Source organism: Pituophis catenifer, unplaced genomic scaffold (assembly GCF_029215685.1).
Source record: "Pituophis catenifer annectens isolate HBS135680 unplaced genomic scaffold, rPitCat1.0.hap2 SCAF_3, whole genome shotgun sequence".
Lineage (NCBI taxonomy): Eukaryota > Metazoa > Chordata > Lepidosauria > Squamata > Colubridae > Pituophis > Pituophis catenifer.
In genome coordinates, this window is record NW_027256883.1 from 141,731,277 (window position 1) to 141,754,631 (window position 23,355).

Genomic DNA, 23,355 nt, shown 5'->3' on the forward strand with positions numbered 1-23,355 from the left:
TAATTTTCTTTCTTTATAGGAATAAGAACAGAAAGCAATAACCAAATACATGGGTTTGTACATAAGATTTAGACAGAATTATTGCCTGTGCCTTTACCTACAGTTTTTTTTTAAGGAGCAAGAAAACTATATGTTTCAGGATGATTTATGTATGATTGCGTGAGCCAGGGGTAGGTTGTACTTACCTTTACTACCGGTTTGCACGTAGCATGCGCAGAAGCTCCCTGATGATGTCGGGGTCGGTGGGCAGAGCCTCCCACTGGTTTTACTACCGGTTCTTGCAAACCAGTCCGAACCTGGGGCAACCCACCACTGGCATGAGCCCTAAAGTCATTGTTTACAATCTCATGTTAGCTTCAGAATAAACGTAAGTTGCAGGGTAAACTGATATGTGATAATAATAAGATAGCTTTACCATCCTGTATTTATTTTACTAAACAATATTAGTATGCATCTCTTGGTGTCATATAAAAATATTTACACAGAAGTGTGGGATACAAAGAAAAGTTTTTTTGAGGAAGTAGAACTAATCCCAGTCATTCAGTTTAATTCTAGTCTCATGAAGCTCAAAGGAAGCTTCTCCTGTTTATACAAGTTATATAAACAAAAGCTTCTATACATATGATTGTATGTTTAAAACCCTTTAAGGGTTAGGGTTAGGGTTTAAACTTTAAGGGTTTTAACCTTAAAATCTTTAAGGGTTTTAAGCCTTTTTTCCTTTTTCACAAAGTTTTATTTCTGGGTGTCACCCCAAAAGTAAGGTTGGAAATGTTGGAAATCTTTTAAAAGTGACATTATGAAACTCCCATTTTTATAGGTTTGCTATGCCTCCAAGAATATTTCATATACACACAACAATAATAACGGAGAAAGTCTTTTAAATGCTGCTTGTAAGGCTGGTTCTGGTGGCTATTTAACATGTGAATCATGACAAGACAAAGAAGTCTTTCCATGATGAGATTATAAACTTTCTTTGAAAAATTGTTCAACCAAGGCCAAATTGTTCCTTGAGTTAGTTTGACTTTTTTAAAAAAACAAAACCTCTCTGGATTTTGTCTCTATAGGGAAGGAGACATTCACTTTGCTTAAGACATGTTGCCATGAACAAATATCTTTATTAAATAAAGGATATATAAAACTTTTTAGTATCATTAGTTTAAACACGTATCTCCCCAAATTTTAACTATCCAAACAAAAAAAGGTGGGAGGTGGAGAAAAAAAGGTAAGTACTACAAGGTGATATTGGAGAGGAGAGCTTAATGATGTTCATACACAACACAAGGCGGCACCACTATACCAGAAATTAAAACTACACATTCTATCTTAGTGAGGAAATTCTTTTACTGAAACACATGTTTCTATTTTTGTTCTCCAGAGTTCCCGCAATGCAACTATGAACTGAAAAAACAATTAAATCTTTGCAGCGCTACAGGGTCTAGACTTAGAGAACAAAGCATTGTTTCTCAATCACAAATAACAATATAAAATTAATGATTAACTTTATTAATTAAAGATGCTAGGAGACATACAATGTTGGAAATATCATTTTTTCTGGTGAAATTCTTGCAATGAAGGATGTTGGGACAGTTTTGTTTTATTTTTCTACCTCTTCAAGCAGTTTTTCTCTTTAGTATTGGGCATTGTCCTTGTCTTCATTAATTAATAAAATAGATCATTAATTTTATATTATTATCTCAGATTGTGAAACAATGATTTGTTCTCTAAGCCCAGACACTGTAACGCTGCAAACATTTTAGTTATTTTTTCAGTTCATAGTTGCATTGTGGGGACTCTGGAGAACAAAAGAAGAAAAAAGGAAATGGAAAGAAAAAAAGATAAGGACAATGCCCAATACTAAAGAGAAAAACTGCTTGGAGAGGTAGAAAGAAAAAAAATAATAAATTGTCCCAACATCCTTCATTGCAATGCAAGAATTCCACCAGAAAAAAATGATATTTCCAACTCTTCTCTCAGTTCCAGTTAATAGGTTGTAGTGACAGGGGCAGAAAAAATTACATTGCATTATAGCCTCAGGTTGGTTGACAATTTTAGGAAGGCAGGAGAAGTTAGACCCAGAACTACTTTGGGAGGCCAACTGTTTTATATGACCTTTAATCATTCTCTTGTATTTCATAAATTGCAAATTAAATTTATGAAATATAAGAGTAGGATTTTATGTTGAAGATACAATATAGCCACAGTCAGTTGCCATAGATTGATTGGAGTTGCCAGATAATCCCTAAATTATTCATTCTTTTGAGACTGTCCATAAAATGCAGTTTGGGCTAAGAAAGATGACTATCTCCATCTATTTGCAGAATGGTTGTACTTGAATTAAGGTTAAATTTTGTGTGCCTGAGAACAACTCAGGATCTTTATGGCAATGAGGGCTTCTGCTAAGGCATGGCTTAGTGAAAATGTCTCTGTGAATGAGCAGAAATGGCAACCACTCCATAGAATGAAAGAACGGTGACTAGAGAAATTATTCAAAGGTCTCCAGAGGAGAGAATAGGAGATGGCCCATGAGTGTTCTGAACAGCAGCTCTTCATCAGGAGCCTTTAAAATAGTGGTCTCCAGTGGGTTTGAGCGCCAAGAGCCATTTGCTCTCATTTTGATATCCTATGAAATGTATCCTCATAACTAGAGGCAATTTAGCATTTTCGTTTTTAAATTATTGGGTATTTTAAATTTGTCTCAGCCAAATTATTTAATTCGTTTTATTCTATTTTAAATTTTGTATTTATGTGTTTTATTCTGTGGCTGTTCGCTGCCCTGAGGCCTTCGGGAGTAGGGCGGTATATAAATCCAATAAAATCAAAAATCAAAATCAAATTTGTAGAAATAAATCCAGGCAATTATTATTCAGCCTGAGAAAGAATAAAGGAGGACTTAAGGTAATTTTCCACTTCTTAAGGCTTTTCTCTCTACAAAAAAGAGGAAAAAAACCATCTAGACCAGCTGCTAGCATCAACATATGTGGGGATTTTAAAAATAGATGTTTGAACGTCATTCTTTAAACTGAACCTAATTTCCAGTTTGACTGATCCAAACGGCAAAATCATTTGAGACCATCTGTCCAATTTGATTGTATTCACTTGAGATTCCATGTCAAAGTTTATATGCACAGCAAGTCTATTTATATTTAGTAACAAATAAGTATGAAGCTTAATCCCAAGAGACATTTTGATAGTTAAGCCTCTGTCATGGCAATAAAATTATACAAGGAAGTATAGTAGGCAAAGAATTTTTTTTTTAAAAAAAACACCATGTTAGAAATTGTCTAAATTACACATTTACTTACAGTTGAATGTTTTCCAGAAGTGGAAATTAAATAGATTCTTTTTTAAAAGCTCAAGGTGATTGTCTAGTTATAATCTATTATTTAAATCAATACCTTATATTGTAGCTGAACTTCAGTACAGTGTGATATAAATTATAGTAATGTAGATTCCATAGGTTTGATGAATGATCTTTATTTGTAATCTGTGATAATCTAAATATAATTTATTTTTGACCTAGCATTTTCTGCAAACTCAGCCAACTGTTGCTTATTAATCAAACATGCTTAAATAAACCATAGGTTGGCAGGATGCATGAGCACCAACCAGTATGAAATCAATGCATAGATTTCCATTTAAAATGAAATAGCTTTGCTAGATTCACACACACGCGGGCACACACACATCCCCTTTAAAAAACATCATATTTAAACAAATGAAAGACAATTAAGTGCAAGGCAAATGTGCCGTTAAGTCAGTAGGAAATTAGGGTTTAGGATTAGGGTTCAGTCTGTTCTAAATGGAATTGCTCTAAAGGGCATTTTCACAGAATGGAACTCTTCTTTGACCACTAGCTTTTTCTGGATTCAGTTGATTACCCTGACAAGAAATGCATTTTGCAAAACTATGCCTAGGGCCGTGATGGCGAACCTATGGCACGCGTGCCACAGGTGGCACGCGGAGCCATATCTGAGGGCACACAAGCATTGTCCTAGTTCAGCTCCAGCACGCATGTGCGCACCGGCCACCTGATTTTCGGGCCTTCCGGGCCCACCGGATGTCGGGAAAAAGACTGTTTCTGGCCTCCGGAGAGCCTCCGGGGAGGGGGTGGGAAGGCTGTTTTTGCCCTCCCCAGGCTCCAAGAAAGCCTCTGGAGCCTGGGGAGAGCGAAAAACAGGCCTACTGGGCCCACTGTGCCATCATGTGCCAAAAGTGGAGGGAAGTGTGTGTGGGGGGGTGTCGCACGCAAATGCTTGGGGGGGGGAGGGAACATTGAATTATGGGTGTGGGCACACATGCACGCAACACCCCCACACGACCCCCGCTTTTGGCATGTGATGGCAAAAAGGTTAGCCATCAGTGGCCTAGGGTGTCATCTGTAACTGTTTCTGAAGTCATCAGATATCACAAGGGTTACCCATACTACTGTGATGCACTTCGTATGGGTATATCCATGAAGAGTGATTGGAATCCTTGATTAGGGCGAAGTACTATAGCTAGGCTGCTAATAAAGTAAAGGGATCATGTCAGCATTGAGAAGAAACTACCTCTTCCACTTGTTACAATCACTGACACGGATTCCCTAGGTACATGAGAGAGGAGCCTAACCCCACCCTAACCCTATTCCTAACCTTATGATGTTCCTGAGCCACTGAAAGTTGTGCTCAGAAGTCACGTTTAGCCCACATTCTTCTGCCTTTAGGAAATGGGAGAGAACCTTCCTTTCCACCTAGGCCATTTCAGTTCCAAATACTTCACAGTGACTTTAGCTCTTGTTCTGATCACATTGTTTGTTTGTTAGACTAAGATCCCACTGTTCAACTTAGTTGTTTTGGGTGTCCTGCAGGGATAATATTAGCTGAAATGGTGATGCTGTTCCAACCTTACTAATTGCTCTCATGCTATCATTTATTCAGAGGGAATTAGAAATATGCTCTCTATTCTATCTTCCTAGCAATTAACGCTCCAGAGCATCTTTTTACAGGGAAGAGTAATATGCCAATATTTTAATAAGCAATCTGAAAGTGCAGTTACTGAAAGTATGTGCGAATTAAATATGTCATTTTCACCTAATAGTTTTGGCACTTCTGATGTTTCTAAGACAACAGATAATGTGTGGAAATTATGTTGCATTTTAAAATTGTTTCTGCATTAGGGCATTCTTAAACTCATCCTTTGTATAGTTTGATACTTTCTACTTGCATCAAAAGTAGAAATGCAGCAAATGCAGCAAATGCAGCTTTTTAAGTCCTGCAAGTTGACAACAATGTAACTAAGTAATATTTGTTGATTATGAAGTTCATGGAAAAAGTCAGCCTTTCAATAGACAACACGGGACAGGAGCAAATAGAATTAGAGCAGGAATATGTCTTATAATTAGGGAGATTATCCATCTGATTCACTCTTGTCGACGTTACTCGGCAATAGATTCAAGATTTCAAACAAACATTTTTTTAGGGTTCCCTGGAGAAAGAAAGGACATCTTGCATTCAAGCAACCGTTCAGCTCTTCCTTTTGCACGATGTGATTGCTCACCTCATTCTCAAACTGTTCTCCTTGTTGAATCTCTTGGGGATAGCCATCAATCAAGAATCCCTTCGAATTTTCCATATTGGTAAGTATAGCTTCTTTTAAGAGCTCCGTGACAATATCCTTAATTGAAGAATGCAAAATAGTTTGGTTTAACATCTGGTCTGAAAGCTGAAGTGCCTTAGAATGAGACATAACCTAATATGTTCTTATTCCAAGTATCTTGTGCACTCATGAGCATATACTATTTTACCATATTTACCTATTGAAGGCACTCCAAAATTCCTATCATTACTGACTCTTAACTTAAGACATTTTACAACTAGGAAAATGCTAGAAAATGTGGGGAAAAGGCAGTGCTCCCTTGAGAGCTAATTATTTTAAGTACTGGAGCACATTACGAAGCATATGTCTTGCAAATATATTCAATTGAAGGAGCTTTTTAAAAAAGGTCTCAATGAGAGCAGCAAAGATGCCTATGTTGTTGGGCTTCACTTACTGCCTTGCTTTCTTTAAAAAATAACAGGTAGTTTTGAGTTAATACATATTGTTCTTCAAACAAATTTCTGGAGACATTTTTAATATTATCCAATCAAGCTTTTTCCTTCTCTCCTCCCACACACATACCCATTGTAGAGATTATACTAATTTTGGAATCATATCTTACCCCTGATAAAATTTCATCACTCTCGGTTATATCTCTGATGCTCTTACTCCTTCCAGATGCTGTCTCATTTTGGATCAGATCTTCTACAGACAGATGCATGAATCCATACTTTTGTGCTAATTTCTCACACTGGGTTGCTTTGCCAGAGCCTGGGCCACCTTTATAAGTAAGTATAAATTCTCAAATTAGAGAGAGAATAACTGACTCATCATAGACAAAAATGATCATAGGAGATATCAGTTAAACATCACAAAAGCATACCAATTAAATGGTGGTAGGAGTAGATTATAATATCTAGACTGAGCAGCGCAGAATCCATAATGAAGTCTCTTTCATTTCTAAATTATTATTATATCAATGTTTTTCATATACAATGGCCCAGTCATTGACTGAGATGGGAAGCCATGAAAATAGATAGATAGATAGATAGATAGATAGATAGATAGATAGATAGGGATAGATAGAGATAGATAGAGATAGATATAAATATAGGTTTTAAAATGGAAATATTGCCCAACTAATCTTATCTGCAGAGTTTTAAGGGTGCTCGTTAAAAATTAATTCCCAAACAAGCCGCAATGACTTATCAACTACCCATGTAATAAAAAGGCAAGAGAAGAAAGAAAATGACCAATTTCCTATAAGAAAATTCTTTTTCCAACCTAATCCAACCTTAACTAAAAGTGAAGGTAGAAAACAAAATTTACAAATGGTTTTTACAAAATATATTACCATCAGTCCAAATTACCATTGTATATGGAATACAAGCAGTCCTCAGCTTTCAACCATAATCGAGCCCAAAATTTCTGTTGCTAAGCAAGACAGTTGTTAAGTGAGTTTTGCCCCATTTTATGACTTCTATTGCCACAGTTGTTAAGTGAATCACTGCAGCTGTTAAGTTAGTTAAATAAACCTGGGCTTTCCCATTGACTTTGCTTGTCAGAATGTTGCATACGGTGATCACATGACCCCAGGATATTGCAGCCATCATAAATATGAATCAATTGCCAAGCATCCGAATTTTGATCACGTGTCCATGGGGTTGCTACAGCAGTCATAAGTGTGATAAACAGACATGTCACTCTCTTCAATGGCGATGTTAACTTTGAACAGACACTAAATGAATGATTGTAATTTAAGATTACCCATATTTATTCATCCATCCATCCATCCATTTATTTTTAAACCACCCAACTCTCTGTGTGATTTACAAGAAACCATGCCATGCCTAAAGTATGACTACAATAAACGGGCGATGGCTCACCCGTTAAAGACCCTCAGATGGAGAGCTGACAGCCTGGGTTCGAGACCCGAGCTCCACATAATGGGATGAGCTTCCATTATTTGCCCCAGCATCTGCCCACCTAGCAGTTTGAAACCACGCAAATGCAAATAGATTAATAGGTACCACTTCAGCCAGAAAGTAACACAGTACGCCTCTCACTTATAGTCATGGTGGCCACATGACCATGGAAATTGTCTTCAGACAAAACTGGCTCCTCAAGAAATGGAGATGAGCATTGTGCCCTAGAGTCGGACACGACTGATGGGGAATCCTTTAACTTTTTACACCTAAAATGATACCATTCCAAAACTTTATAGCATGAAAATAACAAGTTAGAGAATGATTCATCCACCATATGAATAAGACTGGGAATCAGACCTCTGGTAAGTACCTGAGCTGAAAGGTTTTTTCCCCCAAATTCTTTTGGGAAAGATATAAGGAGTGGTGATACAGGGACTCTACCAAACAATTTTCAATTTATAAGTAATATGTTTTAGGATGCACTTGGGCAGAGGTTTCTGAGTTTATTATTTTTTTTATAGCCCCTCAGCACACTGGACATAGGTAGGATTTTTCTTTGATAAAGGGGGAATCTGTAGCTATGAATTATTTACACAACAGTTACTGGAAGCCTTAACAGTCTGAGAACCAACTCTTAAAGAGACAGTGCTACAGAAACAAGAAGAATCCTTGAATGGGTGTCATCAAACCTTTGAAGTTTAAATTTTATTCCCTAAATTAAATATTATAAAGTCTGAAATCTAAGCCTACCAACTCATTTAAGGAAATTGTTAATTAGTAATTAATAATAGGAACTGAAAACTATTAGGACTTTGCGCAACATCCAAATAGAAAATGCAAATTTGTAACATTTAAATGTATTCTAATCAATATTATACAACTGGCATGTCCAATCTGTCACCCATAAGCTGCATGCAGCCCTGGACAGTAATGTGGCCCCATAAGATCGTAAACTTTTAATATTATTATGCGATATATTATATACTGTAAATTAACTATATTATATATATGTATACATCGCTCAAGACAATTCCTCTCCACTCAATTCAGTCCAGGCAAGCCAAAATGTTGGATGCCCATGTGATACAAAGAATTAAACTGGACATTTTCTCAGAAGAAGAAAAAAAATTAAACAGAAAAAAAGTGTAGAGAATTATTGAGAAGTGAGAAGTGTTAAGAGAAATGGTACAGAGTAGGGTCTCCCAACCTTAGCTAGTTAAAAATGCACGGACTTCAACTTCTAGAACTTCCATTCTGGATGGGGAATTATGGGAGTTAAAGTCCACACATCTTAAAGGGACCAGGTTTGGGAAACTCTGATGTAGAGCAAGTGTTGGCACTTGGCAACCAATAAGGCACCCCCTAAAATAGCTACAAGCTCCCAAAATTCCAAAGAGAGGGTTTTTTAAAAAAAAAAACAAAACAATTTTTAAGGAGATATACGTAGGTATGTCACTTCACAATGATTCTTCATGCATCTTCATGAGAACTCAGAGTGGATTGTTTATCTCCTTTTGAATTCAATTTATCTCCTAGGTTCCTAAGGAAACATTTTTTTCAGTCTGTAGCTCATGACCTCTCTGTGAACTAGTTAAGAGGCTGTTTTCTTAACTGATAACAAAGATATGTCCAGGTGATTAGAATGTGAATCTCTGGTTCTAAACCTATTAGTACAAATGAGTTCCTCCTTCCATATGTAAAGCTTTTCATCTTAATTAATTAGTTCAGAGATCTTTCAGGTCAAAGAATAGGGGGGGAAAAGATGATTTTTTACTGTTTAAATTTCCTTTCAAGAGACAAATCAGCAGGCATAGGCATATATTTTCTCTAGGTTGTATCAAACCTAGAGAATCTATCCAAAGGTGTCATTATTAATGCTCCCTGTAATAATCCAGTAAAATTGCAAAACTAAACAATAAAAGCTGAAATTTTGTAATTAAAAGCTTTACTGAAATCCATCAGGAACCAGTTCCAAATATGTACGAACAGGATCAGAGGACACATAAGCAGAAAAAGGATTATCCTGCAAACAAAATTATCCTTCCTCAATACATATGTAACAGGATATCTGAAATTCTGTATTATTATTATTACAGTTTGTGGCATGGTCACCCATGTTATTAGACTGTTGAGTCCTTCTCAAGATTCTGGGACAGGCAATGTTGTTCTTTAATGTTTTACCATATTATTATAGAGTGGAAGGAGTGGAAGAATCTGGGGTGGGAGGGTGGAGTTCAAAGAGAGATCAACCTAGAATCTCCACCTAGCCACAAGGGAGCTAAGCCCAACCCCTCTTGAATTCTGTTGACCCTTACCTAATTCCTAGCAGGTGCTAACTGTTAGTTGAGAATAATCCTGTGCACAGGTGTGAATAGCAATAAATCACTTTAATTTAACCTTCATGTGTGGATCTGATCTTTCACAACTGACAATTACAAAATTATGTTTTAACAACTACCACATTGATATCATTAAAAATAGCCTTCTCATAACTTTCCACATTATAGATTACTTGCAAACAACTACATTCTACCACATTTTCACTGGCTAGCAAGATAGCTTTTGTGAGGAGAATTGCCCCTGACTTCAAGCCAGTGTTTTTCTATTGTCAAGATCAGGGATGCCAAACTCACGGCCACGGGCCAGATGCTTCACGCACTGGCCAAGCCCACACCCATTTAGGAAAGGGGGAAAAAGTCATGATACATCACATGATGATGCCATGACGACTCAAGTTTGATACCCCTGGTCAAGATCATCCACTTGATTTTGGACAGGTTTTCCTCATGAGTAGGCAGGGAAAACTACTGTTTTTACAATTAATTTATGATGAAGTGGCTGAATTTGGGATTACATCAAGATCACACTCCCAAAGCATCCTTTACAAATGTTAAACTTGACTTATATCTTAAATTACTTTTTTTGGATTTTCTTTTTTTGCATTTTGGAGAGATTGATTCTTTTTAGTGGCAAAAATTTTACTGTATTCATCTTGTAAGTTTCCATCTCCTTATGTCACAAAAGAGTATGGATTGTATAGTTTTTGGAAAGTTAATTATGGAATAGGAGCCAGAAGGATTTAGAATTATAGTTACTTAGTTTGTTTGTTTATTTATTAGTTATGTATATATTTGACTTAGAATTATTTAGAAGATATTTTCTCATGGGAAAATGGAAATTGCTTTTCTTTATTTAATGATAAGGAAATCTTTAAGACTGGATACTCGATCCCGAAGATAAAAAAAAATACAACAGAAATCTTTGATTATCTTTTAGTGAGGTTTTTCAACAGAATGGATAACATGCTTGCTAACATTGTCAGAGTAAAGTTTTTCTAATAAAGTTGGAAGCAATAAATATGCTAGAATGAATAGCCATGAAATTAATTTGAATTTGAATTTAATACAAATAAATCTGAGGAGATGACTCATTCCCTAATGGAGATGAACAAATATTAAATCAGGAAATTGATTTGGACTTTTTGTTTCTCTTCTGAATATTCAAAACAGCTCTGCTAAGATTTAGAAGGACTTCTTTAGAAGTGACAAAAATGGATAAATTTTACATTGATAAAAAGAAATCCATTAACGTTCTGAAGGATTTTCGCTTTGAAATGCAGTTGAGTAGAAAAGTGCTTCTGAGTCATTTTTAACAGGGTTAAGAATAATTTTAATTTTAAATTATTTTTGGTTTTTTCAACCAGGGTTAAAAGGAAAAAAAAATAGTGTATTTGGTTAGTCGTAGTAAACTTTTGCTGACAGAGAATGATTGATGTAGCAATTGGACTTTGTTTTACTTATCTAAGAGAATATTGGGGAAAAGAGAGATTGTGGTTTATTTAGAGACAGCAATAAACTATTAAAATTATTTTACCTTCTGGAATGAAGGGGGAAGTTACTTTTTTTTTCCTTTCCCCCCTTTTTTCTGTTTTACCCCAATTCTTTCTATAAATGTTATTTGTATCTTTTGTTGTTTTCATTGAGTTTTATTGCTGTCATTTATAATGTTTAATAAAGTTATTTTGGAAAAAAAAATCAAGGGTGTGAGTTGCTGTTGTCAATATGATCCTGAATTTGGACTCTTTCAGCTCTTTAGAAACTAACTTGTTTGCACTTAACTTGTAACAGTCACATCAAATTGAATTTTTATTATGGTGATAGACCATTATAGAAAGAATAAAATGCAAATAGTAATTTTAAAACTTAAAAAAAATACCTTATAACAGCAAAACTTCTAAGAATTCCTAAAACCTAGGCAATAAATACTTTATTTTCAAATTGGCTGAAAAAAATATCTATTGCCTGGGCATGAAGAAAAAAAAATACTGATGTGTATTCTTGATGTTGATATCTTTTCTTAAACAATAAGGAAAGTTCAGTTTAGATTTGTATCCCATCCAAATTCTTGACAGAAAACACTGGTTAACAATAAATTAAAAACTTACGTTCTATTTTTTTTTTAAAGGAAAAATTAAATTTCTTCTTTTTCCTGTAAAAGCAGCAGGCAGTGATTGTTACACCAATATAATTTCATAGTGGATCACATAATACTATTTGCATAGATTCCGGCTTTGGTTGGTCTTTATTGCTAGGGACACTTGGACAATGGCTACCTGATAGGCCTTCATAGTGTACTCATCTTTGTTGCCTAAACTCTTTCTTGTCTTCACTCTTAGGGCCTTCAATTAGGACTTGAACTAGCTTTGATTTAGTGTGAATTATTTTTTTGTATCTCTGGTCAGGAAGAAACTCTTTTGGATTAAGACCTTCAGTAATGTACTACTATATGCTTTTTCAGCCTAGTACCCTGAATAAGAGGAATTGCAGCCATATGAAAAAAAAAATGGATGTGGATTCAGAATTCTATATATTTGTTTAAAAAAGACAGGATAGGGAAAGAGAATAGCATTAATGCTTTCCCTTCTGTCACTCTATTCATTTTTTATCACCCTTACAGAAACTGCTTTTTCTGATTGGGGAATAAAGGCAAATTCAGAGACTATATATCCCAATGCTTTTTTAAAACCTAAGTCATCTTTCAAAACATATGCTGCAATCAATAAAGCAAATATAAAGACATGGCCCTGGGAGATGGCTCTGTGGTGAAAATAGGGACAACTTTCACATAACCCCATTAACCAAATAAAGTTCTACTTATTCACCATCCATCTGCCCTTTTCATAAGCAGCAGCTATCTGTGCAAAAAAAATCCAGTTTTCTATCATCATTTGACATTATTTTTCTTTCAATCCGCCAGTCCTTGATTTTAAGACTAAATGAGCATAAACACCTTGAGGATAGATTTATGCAGCTAAAAAAGTAAAGATATTAACAAATCCTATGCTGTGCAAAAGCTTTGTCTTGGCATTTTTGTAATCTATATAATTACATTTACAGAGACAATTTTTTCCCCTCGCATTTGTTTAGAAAGTACAATGGGGAAAATTATCTTTACACTAAAAAAAATAAATAGGATCATGTCTAAAAATTCGAACTAGCATTGTATTCTGCTCACATTTCTCAGCTTGGATGCAATCAAGACGAGTAGGGTTTTCACTTAGAGTTAAAGTGATGCTATCTTTTACCTGAATTTTCTTGGCATAGTACTACAATTCCTGGCACTCATATTCACTGAAGAGGAAAGATGGAATTAATTACAAAAGTTGATCTTTATTTTGTACTCTCATCTGGTAAAGTCATCTAGTGTGACTTTATTACTATTACAAGCATTTTATTTAGGGATGAGGACAAAGCACCAACATTTTTCTCTTTGATACAGTGCCTTTTTTACATGCAGGTATAAATCAGAGAAAGGAGGAGTATTAGGTATCTTTTCCACCGAGTTATTTATTTAAAAAAAACAATAAAGGAGGGATATAAATAAAATATAATAAAATAAACTACATTAATGGAGCACTGAATCTCCATGTTTTCCAGTGTGCTAGTTATTGTGAGGTATTGTCATTTATAGACTACTTTTTAAAGCATAGCTGTTGCCTCTGAGTCATTATTGACTGCTTCAGTTCCTGATCTCTTAAGAATTGGAAAAGCAGCAGCCGAAAGACGGGAACATTTTCTGAACAGACTTGTGCACAGCAACCTGTTCTTTCAAACAAACTAGTCAGACAAACTACTTCAGGTTTTAAACAAAGACCTTTCCAAATACTCTGCTGGTTATTTCCAAAAGCGTCATGGAAGCCCCTCGGAAATGATCTGGAAAAAATTTTCTTTGCATTCAGTAGAATATATTAATTTCTCTGGAGAATTATAAAATCATGATGTTGCAAGCAGAGCTGCATATGAAAGGGGCAGAGCTTATGTCACTTTTATTAAAAAAAACCCTCCTGTCCTAGGGTTGTCTCTGATGCCACTTATTTAAAAAGTTAACTTATTAAATTTAATACAACATTCTTATCAAAGGGATGGTTATTTTTCAGAATTGTACAGAAGTCTGAAAGCATCTGGGCTATTTTAATAACAGAAGATGAGGTCTGAAGCACTTGTTCCAATCCTCTCTGAAGTATGCACTGCCCTATTCTCTGTACGCTTCCAGCAAATTATTGTAGCAAAACACAAGATGTATCAATCAAGGGATCTGGCTGAAGGAACAAATTGGATTGGGAAGATATTCAGTCTAAACATACTGGCTATCTGTGCAAAAAAACAAAAACAAAGCAAAACCCAGTTTCCTATTATCATTTGACATTATTTCTCCATCCACCAGTCCTTGAATTTAAGACTAAATGGGCATAAATACTTTCAGGGTAGATTTATGCAGCTGAAAAGCTAGGTTGTTGTTTTTTTAAAAAAAAAAATAACTCTCGCTAATTCAGACTCAATCCAATGATGTCACAATCATTGCTTTGTCTTCTGTGGCTCCTCACTTGCTTCTCTGTCACTAATCCCACTCTTTAGTGATATTAGTTAAAGAAATCAGATAAATCAAGTGTTTCTCCACTGCTGAATTTGGGCAATTCCAGGGACAACATCAAAGCATGGGGGGAGGGGAGGTGTTAATGTACAGTAACATTAATAATATGAGATTATTAAAGATATGTTCTCCTACTTCCTTGGGTTTATAGATTTATTCATTTTTGATTGTTATAGATTGATACAGAGTTTTGAACTGTTGTTGTGCTGTAAGCCTCCCAGTCACATATTTGTGAGATGGGTAGCTATGTAAATATGCTAGTATATAAATTAATTAATTAATTAAAAGGCCCATTGTCATGTGTTAAGAGAATTATGAATGAAACCGTTGCTTCCTGAAGAGTAATACAGGTAGTCTGCACTTAACAATGGTAATTGGGACTGACAACTCTTTTGTTAAGTGTTGCGGTCATAAAGCGCAACATCAAGTGACTGTGCTGGCGGGAGTTGCCTTGTTAGGTGAATCCCACTCAGTCACAAGTCCCACAGTCAGATGGTCACCTGCCTTCTGGAATCTTCTCCCACCAGAAACAAATTTAGCTACATCTCTTTCCATATTCTGCAAGACCTGGCTTTGCAAATCAGGCCTGGCGATCTCAGAGGACTGGGGAGATTTTGCAATTGTTCCCTCAATATCCTCTCCTGCCTTATGTGTTTTGTTTTATAGTTTTTGTAGTTTTTAATGATGACTTTTCATCTATTTATTGGTTTTCTTTTTAATTAACTGTTGCACCCAGAATCATGCTTGTGAGATGGGTAGCTGTATAAACGATTGATAGGAAGAGATAGATAGATAGATAGATAGATAGATAGATAGATAGATAGATAGATGATATAGGATAGATAGATAGATAGATAGATAGATAGATAGATAGATAGATAGATAGATATGGATGGATGACAGATGATAGATAGATGGGAGATAGATATGATAGTGATAGAGATTGACTTTTGACCTCCTGCTGGCTTCCCCAATGACTTTGTTGGAAGCCGGCAGTGAAAATCACAAAAAGCACCTCTGTAAGCATGTGATAATGCAACAATCATAAATGCAAACTGGGTGCCAAGTGCCTGAATCATGATCATGTGACTGCAGCACCATTGTGATGGCCACAACTCAGAGGAACAGTTCCCCCATTCAGGTTTCAAACAGTCACTGAATGAGTGACTGCTGAATGAGGCCCATCTGTGTATTCTTCCAAATATTGAGAGTTTGAACCCTGACCATCTGTTTCCAATAAAATAATTTATTTTGTTCTAGACAGTGAAAAAAACATTTTTGTCAGATGTTTATTAACTCTTCTATTGCAGTCATTGTTTTTTTTAAAATGCTGCACATTCTCCTTTATGTTATGTGCCTGATTGCCATAGCAACTTCTCCACAGTTTTAGGAGTTTGCATGAATTCTAGAATTGCAAAAAGATTAATTAGCTCCAAACATGATTAACAACTGAGAAGAATTCAACACTGATGCGTGTTTTCATCCTGTTCCTATCACTTCAGATTGAGAATGAAGCTTCTCAGGATTTCCCTGGTTATATATTGAAGATTTATTCTTTTTCTCCCAAAGAGGATTATTTATGTTACTGATGACTTGCAGAATCAGGTGATTGTATCCATGTGTGACTAAATCACTAGAGAACTCAAGAGTTGTAATATTCTTATGCATGTTACCAGATGATGAATAATGAACAAGAGTCCTATATTATTAACTGCCAAAGAGCTCTTGCTTTCTTGAGGCTTGGTTCAAATGTGTAGAGAAGCTACCAAGTTAATTGATATTCACATCTTTTTTTTCCTGAGTAATATGGTTCTCTCATTTTGCCCCACTCTTTCATGATTCACAAGCAATCCCAACTGCAATATTTGCTAAGTACTCCAGGTAACACAATGTAGAAAGAAAAAGAGCACTTTAGGGTTGTCTGCTTACACTCACACACATGCACAAATATTGACATAAATATATGTTTGTGGATGAGTATGTATATGTATATTATTACCAATCTACCGTATTTTTCAGAGTATAAGACGCACCTTTTTCCCCCCTAAAAGGGGGTGAGAATTTAGGTGCATCTTATACACAGAATGTAGCCCCACCCACCCACTGGCCCCCGCCTCGCAGCAGTTACCTCCTTTCAAGCAAACAGCAAGAAAAAACAGCTCCTTTCAGCTTCAGGACAGCCTAATTAGCACAAGTTGATTGGATCGGCCTCCCAACTCTCAGCTGATTTGCTCTCAGCAGTTTTGGGCAGGGCTCTGCTGCTTGCTGCAAAGAGGTAAATTGCTGGAGCAGATTTTTTTTCCCCTTGTGCTAATCAAGCTATGCTGAAAACGAAAGTAAAGCAGGCTGTTTGCTGCAACGAGGCAAAATTGCTCAGAGGCAGAGGGAGATTTCTTTTTCTTGTTTTCCTCACCAAAAAAGGTAGGTGCGTCTTATACTCCGGTGCGTCTTATACTCTGAAAAATACGGTAAATCATTCCACGTCAGGATTAAAGCCTCATCATTGAAGATTTTGGACCATAATGTATCATACTATCCTAGAGCAGTTCGGTTGAAACATCCATGAACCAACCTGCTCTGGTACATTATGGTCCAAAGTCTACAGTGAAGAGGCTTTAATCCTGACATGTAATGATTTAGATTGGTAATAATAATGTGTATACAAACCCATCCAAAAAACATATAATTATGTCAATATTTTTTCCCAATCTAGGAATGAGACAGTATGACTGGCCCAAAATCACCCAGGTAGTTTCTATTTGAAAGGGAGGACTCAAAATATTTCCCCACTCCTAGTCCAGCACCGTACTCACAGGACCATACTGCTTGTCATGTATATCTACATATATGTCTTGGGCAGGAAAAAACTACTCTAAACATCTACTAATTTGGATATTAATTAAATATCCCTATTAGTAATTATCATGTTTCTTCTTTACAGTGTTACATATTTTTCTGATAAATTTTCTGATACTTTTTTTTAATCAACTATCTCTGTGATGTTTTATTCTCAATGGTTCTGATCCTGGCAAATCTAAAAAAGACACCATATTTATTCATTAGTACTCATCCAAAGATTTATTGTATGTATAAAACAAGTATGTCTGGTCATGTCTTTTATTACTCACCAAGTACAAAAATTATGTTTGATTTCTTCAGGTCTTCTGTAAAATCTAAATTAAAATGAAAATAGTTTTAAACAATTGTAGTAAGCAAAACATACATAACGTTGTAAAATCTATCACAGTGGTTCTCAACCTGTGGTCCGCAGATCGTTGAGAGGGGATATATGATTTCATCACAAGCAGTCTGCGAAGGCTTGAAGAAATATTATTATTTAAATCTTGAGTTAAGTCTTGGGGGTCTGTGGCCATGATCCATGGCCACATAAGGTATTTAAAGAGGGTCTGTGGTGAAGAAAAGGTTGAGAACCACTAATCTATCATATTAAACTTACAATATGATCATGTGTGTCTCTACAAGGAAAAAATACTGAAACTTGTGTTCACTGAAATTTGCGGAGTACTTGGTGCTCTCTGAGCTTGGTTGTTTTCTTGCAGATGTTTCATTACCCAACTATGTAATATCATCAGTGTTAAGTGTGGGATTCATTCCCTGTCTATATCCAATAGTTTGTTCTTCTAGTTTTGGTGGGAATGTGAGTTTCTTCTTGGGAATTCCTTGATTAAGATATTTTCTGCTTAACTGTTTGCTTCTTACACAGCTCCTCATGTGGGAGACTGGATTGTTACTTTGGTAATGGAACACTTGGTTAGTGTGGGTTGTTTTCGAAAGACCTGTGTTTCTAATTTGCCATCATTTCCTCTGAAAAAGAACATTACTCAGAACAGTACAAATAACTGCAGCAATCCAGAACACAAGAAAAAGGAAATAAACTGCCTATACAACATCTTCCAACAAAATGGATACCCACGTAACTTCATCAAAAAGTGCCTGACTACTCAATCCACTACAGCACAATCAAAACAAGCTATGAAAAAAGTTAACACAACCATTCATCAAAAACATCTCAGAAACAACCAATGGACAACTACAACCATACATCACCATAGCAAACAAACCAACTAAAGCCCTTGAAGAAACATGACTAACTAAACTCCTTGAGTTAATGCATGGACAGACTCAACCACAGTTTCAACTGGAAAGAATCAACAATCAAGTAGAAAGCAATACCTTAATCAGGGAACTACCAAGGAGAAAATCACATCCCCAGCAAAACTGGCAAGGCAAGTTACCATATATAAATAGGGAGAAAACCCCAGTTACTCACTCTGATGATGTTACTTAATTGGGTAATGAAACATCTGCAAACAAACAACCAAGCTTAGAAAGCACCAATGACTCCATAAGTCAATCATGAGCTACATATATTCTCTTCTATAGAAATCATTGAAATTTACTCTCAAATACAGGTTGCAGTCTGTTTTTTTCTTAAAATAAGATTATATATATGACTCAGAATAGCAACTAATAAGCAATCTAATTGCTCATTGCTATTACAGTTCTTTATAACCATGGTTCAAAATGTTTAATGCAAGATACCTGGAGGAATATTTTATGCAACCCTTGTTAAAACTTCATTTAATTTTATCAAAAGTTCATGAATGCCATTTTCTTCTGTAAGCTTCAAGTTCAAGTTGAAATCTATTCCATCAGTCCATACTTGTAACCTGAATACCAAACAATTGCAATTATTTCTTTTCTTGAACAGTATCTCTTTGCTCGCTCAAGGACAACTAAAGTTAATTACTGCTTAGCTGGGAGCATGTCTTACTGAATGCAAGCCTACACATGATGAAACTCTTACAATATTTTCATTGTTCATCACTATGAATGTTGTTTCATTCATAAAAATCTGAAGAACAATCTGTCAGTCATCATTCAATACATTTTTGAATATTTCATTACTAGAAGTACAGGGTTTTGAACCCTGCTGAATATAGCTATTTTGAACCTTGTGAGTACTGGATTAATAAAAGGCTGCTATTATACTTCCATTCCTGTACTAAAGAATAAAAGCTGCTCTATGGCCACTTCATTCCATATTATATGAATACTCCTAGAACATCTGCAAGGATACTCATTCATATTTCCAACTTCTTTGGACAGTGGGATATTGCAGAGCTGATCAAAAATTGCAAAAAAAAACCCCACTCTGAATCTCCAAATGAAAACAAATCCAATGTTCAGCCATTCAATGCACATAGCCCTCCAAATTAAAATTATTATTATTATTATTATTATTATCATCATTAAACAGCATTGTCAAACCTGAAACATTTTGATTTTTAAATATGACAGATTTCTGATGATGTTGGGGATCCTTTGTTAAACAGTCTGAATTTCTCATGGCACCATGAGGAGAGTTTCAATGGCTTTCTGTATCATAATTGCAATGTGAAAATCAAATGCTGCTACACAGGCCAGTGCATATATTTATCATATAATTTCTTATCATCATCTTTTAACGACCCCATAATCCCTTGTGGGGTGGGGTTTGGGCAACTGAATGGAGCTAGGAGAGTGTTTACTGGCCGGATGCCCTTCCTGTTGCCAATGCAGAGTTTTGTTCAGCAGATATATTCTCATTGTGCCCAGAGAGAGAAGTATCTGCCTCTACTTAGGATCAAACTCACAATCTCCTGATTGTGAGGCTAGAGTTCCACCTCTAGGCCACTGCACCACTCCCTTTATCCTAAAATTTCTTATGAGACTAACAAACTTGATTAAGAGCTTAGAAACACTGCTACATCTCTGAACAAGAAGTTAGCAATTACCCTTACAAATAAAATCATTGGAGAAGATGATATATACTTAATTTCTGAGGGCACAATGGTATTCATGAGACTCTGGAGTCAGTTGCATGCTGTTTCACATATATGAGGCTGTGAACATTTGAAATTAATTCATATGAGTACTGCTCTTTGATATCAATAAAACAAGCCATCTTTTTCCATTGTCTTTCAGAGCAGCATTATAAAATGACTCCTTAAAACAGCAGCATTTTTTTTCAAGTTAAAAGTCTGTAAAAAGGATGTAAAAAGGATGCTACTTTAATGAGCAGCAAGAAAGTACTTTGCTAGTGCAAAGTCCAAAATGCTTTGAAAATAAATCATGCATGACTCCAACACATAAATTAAGAGGATTAATTTAATATATATTACAATAATTTATATTAAAATTATAAAAACTCACCTGCATTTTCAGGCCTGCAAACACACGATTGTTCATATGCCTGTTATATTATAAATCGATATGGAAAAAAATTAGCTTATATGTTATCATGACTAAATCTAATAATATGAAAACAGATTTGTCCATAATTCTAAGTCCATAAGTATAGGGGTTTTTTTAGGTTTTTTTCACCAACCATTTTAGTGCACCTTATCATCAAATTAATTTGGGGCATAGTCATATTTTCAGTACTGAGTGTACAGTATGTTTCATGTTTGAAATTTCAGCAATCCTTTTTAAATGCACCTGACTTATGCTGAGGAGCCAATACACACAATGTTAAGGATTTCAGATACAAGAAATACTATTTTCTAGGTAAATCAGGATACAAGGAATAATAAAGCATTCACTGTATCTGAAAGTTGTAGAATTTTCTGAATAGGTATTGACTTACGTAAACATGAGCAGGTAAGAGAACTCTCTGCCCAAGCAGGAGAACCTATACCATTTTGGACAAAGGGCTGTCCGATCTCTTCTTAAAAACCTCCAGTGATGGAGTACCCACAAGTTCTGAAAGCAAGCTGTTTCACTGATTAATTGTTCTCACTGTCAGGAAATTTCTTCTTAGTTCTAGGTTGAACCTCTCTTTGGTAAGTTTTCATTCATTACTTCTGGTCTCAGGTGCTTTGGAGAATAAGCTGTCCTCCTCTTCTTTGTAACAGTCTCTCAAATATCCGGAGACTGATATTATATCACCCCCGTCCTTCTTGTTAGACTAGACATACCCAATTCCTGCAACTATTCTTCATATGTTTTACCCTCCAGACCCCTAATCATCATTGTTGCACTTCTCTGCACTCTTTCTAGAGTCTCAACCTTTTTTGTATTGCGGTGACCAGAACCGGATGTAGTATTCAAAGTGTAGTCTCATCAAGGTAGTATATAGCAGTACTGATACTTCACATGACCTTGATGTCATCCCTCTATTCATGCAGATTAGGATTGTGTTGGCCTTTTTGGCAGCTGAAGCACACTGCTGGCTCATACTTAAGTGACTATCCATTATGATTCCCTCTCACAGTTACTGCTGTTGAGCCAGGTATCATGTATTCTATACCTGTATATTTGATTTTTCTTGCCTAAGTGTAAAGCTTTACTTTTTTCACTACTGAACTATATTCTCTGAAATGCTATGTTCTCTTCTCTTTAAGTCTTAATACATTGGCCTACTTCCACTCGTGGTTCTCACTTCACTTGGTATCTTCCCTTGTGTTTGTATGCACTTGTATGCTGAATTAAAGAGTTGATAGGTTTTAAATCCATACTCTTCTGATTCCTTGCTTCTTGCAATTGTTTCCTTCCTGTTACACAGTAATATAATTCTAAACAATGTTATAATGTATACACATCAGAAACCAGATAATTGCTTTTCCTCTTTCTCTTTTCCTCTTTTCATTTTTTTAATGTGCCATTAATTGCCATCATGTGACTTCTTTCTGAGTTTTTGCCATTTTATCTACTACTTGCTCATTTTTCTGGCTTACCAATATTACCTGGGGTAACAAGGCTAAACAGATATACTGTATAACCTTTAAAGAGTTAAAAAAAAAAAGAATCCAAATTTAACTGTCATTGATATCTGGGATTTTAGAAGTTATACAGACAAGCTTCTGCCATGTAACGCCCTAGACTTAACAACTATTGATATGAATAATTTTTAAAAAATCTGGATAGTGGAAGTTGCAATACTTGGAGACAGCAAAAGAGAAGAGAAAGAACTGGAGAAAATAATAAAACACAAAGATCTGCAGATAATCATAGAAATGATGTGGCAGAAGGCTTTGAAGTCAAAGATTTACACAATTTGAAGGGTATAAATATCTGTGTCAAATGATTAATGAATGTCTTCTTCATACTGTTTAGATGGTTTTGACTATCTAAAAATGATAATGTCTTCTCTTGCCATATGACTGTCTACATTATCTTTTAAAGTGGAGACATCCTGGAGGGATGGACAGATTGAACACCCTTAGAGCAAAAGAATAAAATGAGTCACTCACATAATTTGCTAATCTTTTCCTATTGTCAGCTATCCCTTCTGTGTTCTTCATATTATTCTTATCTAAAACCTTTTGGTCTTTTTTTATTATTTAATTTTTCAATATGTTCGGTTTCTGCTCGAGACCTAATGTGATAGATCATACGAAAGATCAGCTTTGGCACAGCAATTGTGTCACAATAATTATTCAGAGGTCATTCAAATCTGTAGCGAAATTGTTTTCTTTGTGATTTTTCTATCATTTTAGCAATAACAGGAATGTTATGAAGTAGATCGTGCCATGACACTATCACTGCTGAAGTACAGAGTGAAAATAATACATGAACTGTGTCAAGGATTCTCAAAGCGTGGGATGGGAGGGAACGTCTGAGAAGATCAATCAAATTTTGGAGGAGCAACAGCTAACTGCTAAAAAAGATAAAGGTCTCCCTCACACTTATGTGCTAGTCGTTCCTGACTCTAGGGGGCGGTGCTTATCTCCGTTTCTAAGCCGAAGAACCAGCGCTGTCCGAAGACATCTCCATGGACATGTGGCTGGCATGACTAAACGCCAAAGGTGCACGGAACGCTGTTACCTTCCCACCAAAGGTGGTCCCTATTTTTCTACTTGCATTTTTTACGTGCTTTCGAACTGCTAGGTTGGCCAAAGCTGGGACAATTAACGGGAGC

General features: G+C 35.7%; 1 protein-coding gene across 2 annotated transcripts in view; it reads right to left on the reverse strand.

The window, feature by feature from the left end:
• AK5 (adenylate kinase 5) overlaps window positions 1-23,355 on the reverse strand; it is a 99,335-nt gene that overhangs the window by 5,739 nt on the left and 70,241 nt on the right. For both annotated transcript variants that reach the window (XM_070939446.1, XM_070939445.1), the window contains 4 exons: window positions 20,649-20,688; window positions 17,561-17,605; window positions 6,197-6,354; window positions 5,536-5,652 (listed from right to left, as the gene is read on the reverse strand). In XM_070939446.1, coding sequence (XP_070795547.1) covers window positions 5,536-5,652; window positions 6,197-6,354; window positions 17,561-17,605; window positions 20,649-20,688 — 360 coding nt within the window. The remainder of the gene's footprint in view (window positions 1-5,535; window positions 5,653-6,196; window positions 6,355-17,560; window positions 17,606-20,648; window positions 20,689-23,355) is intronic.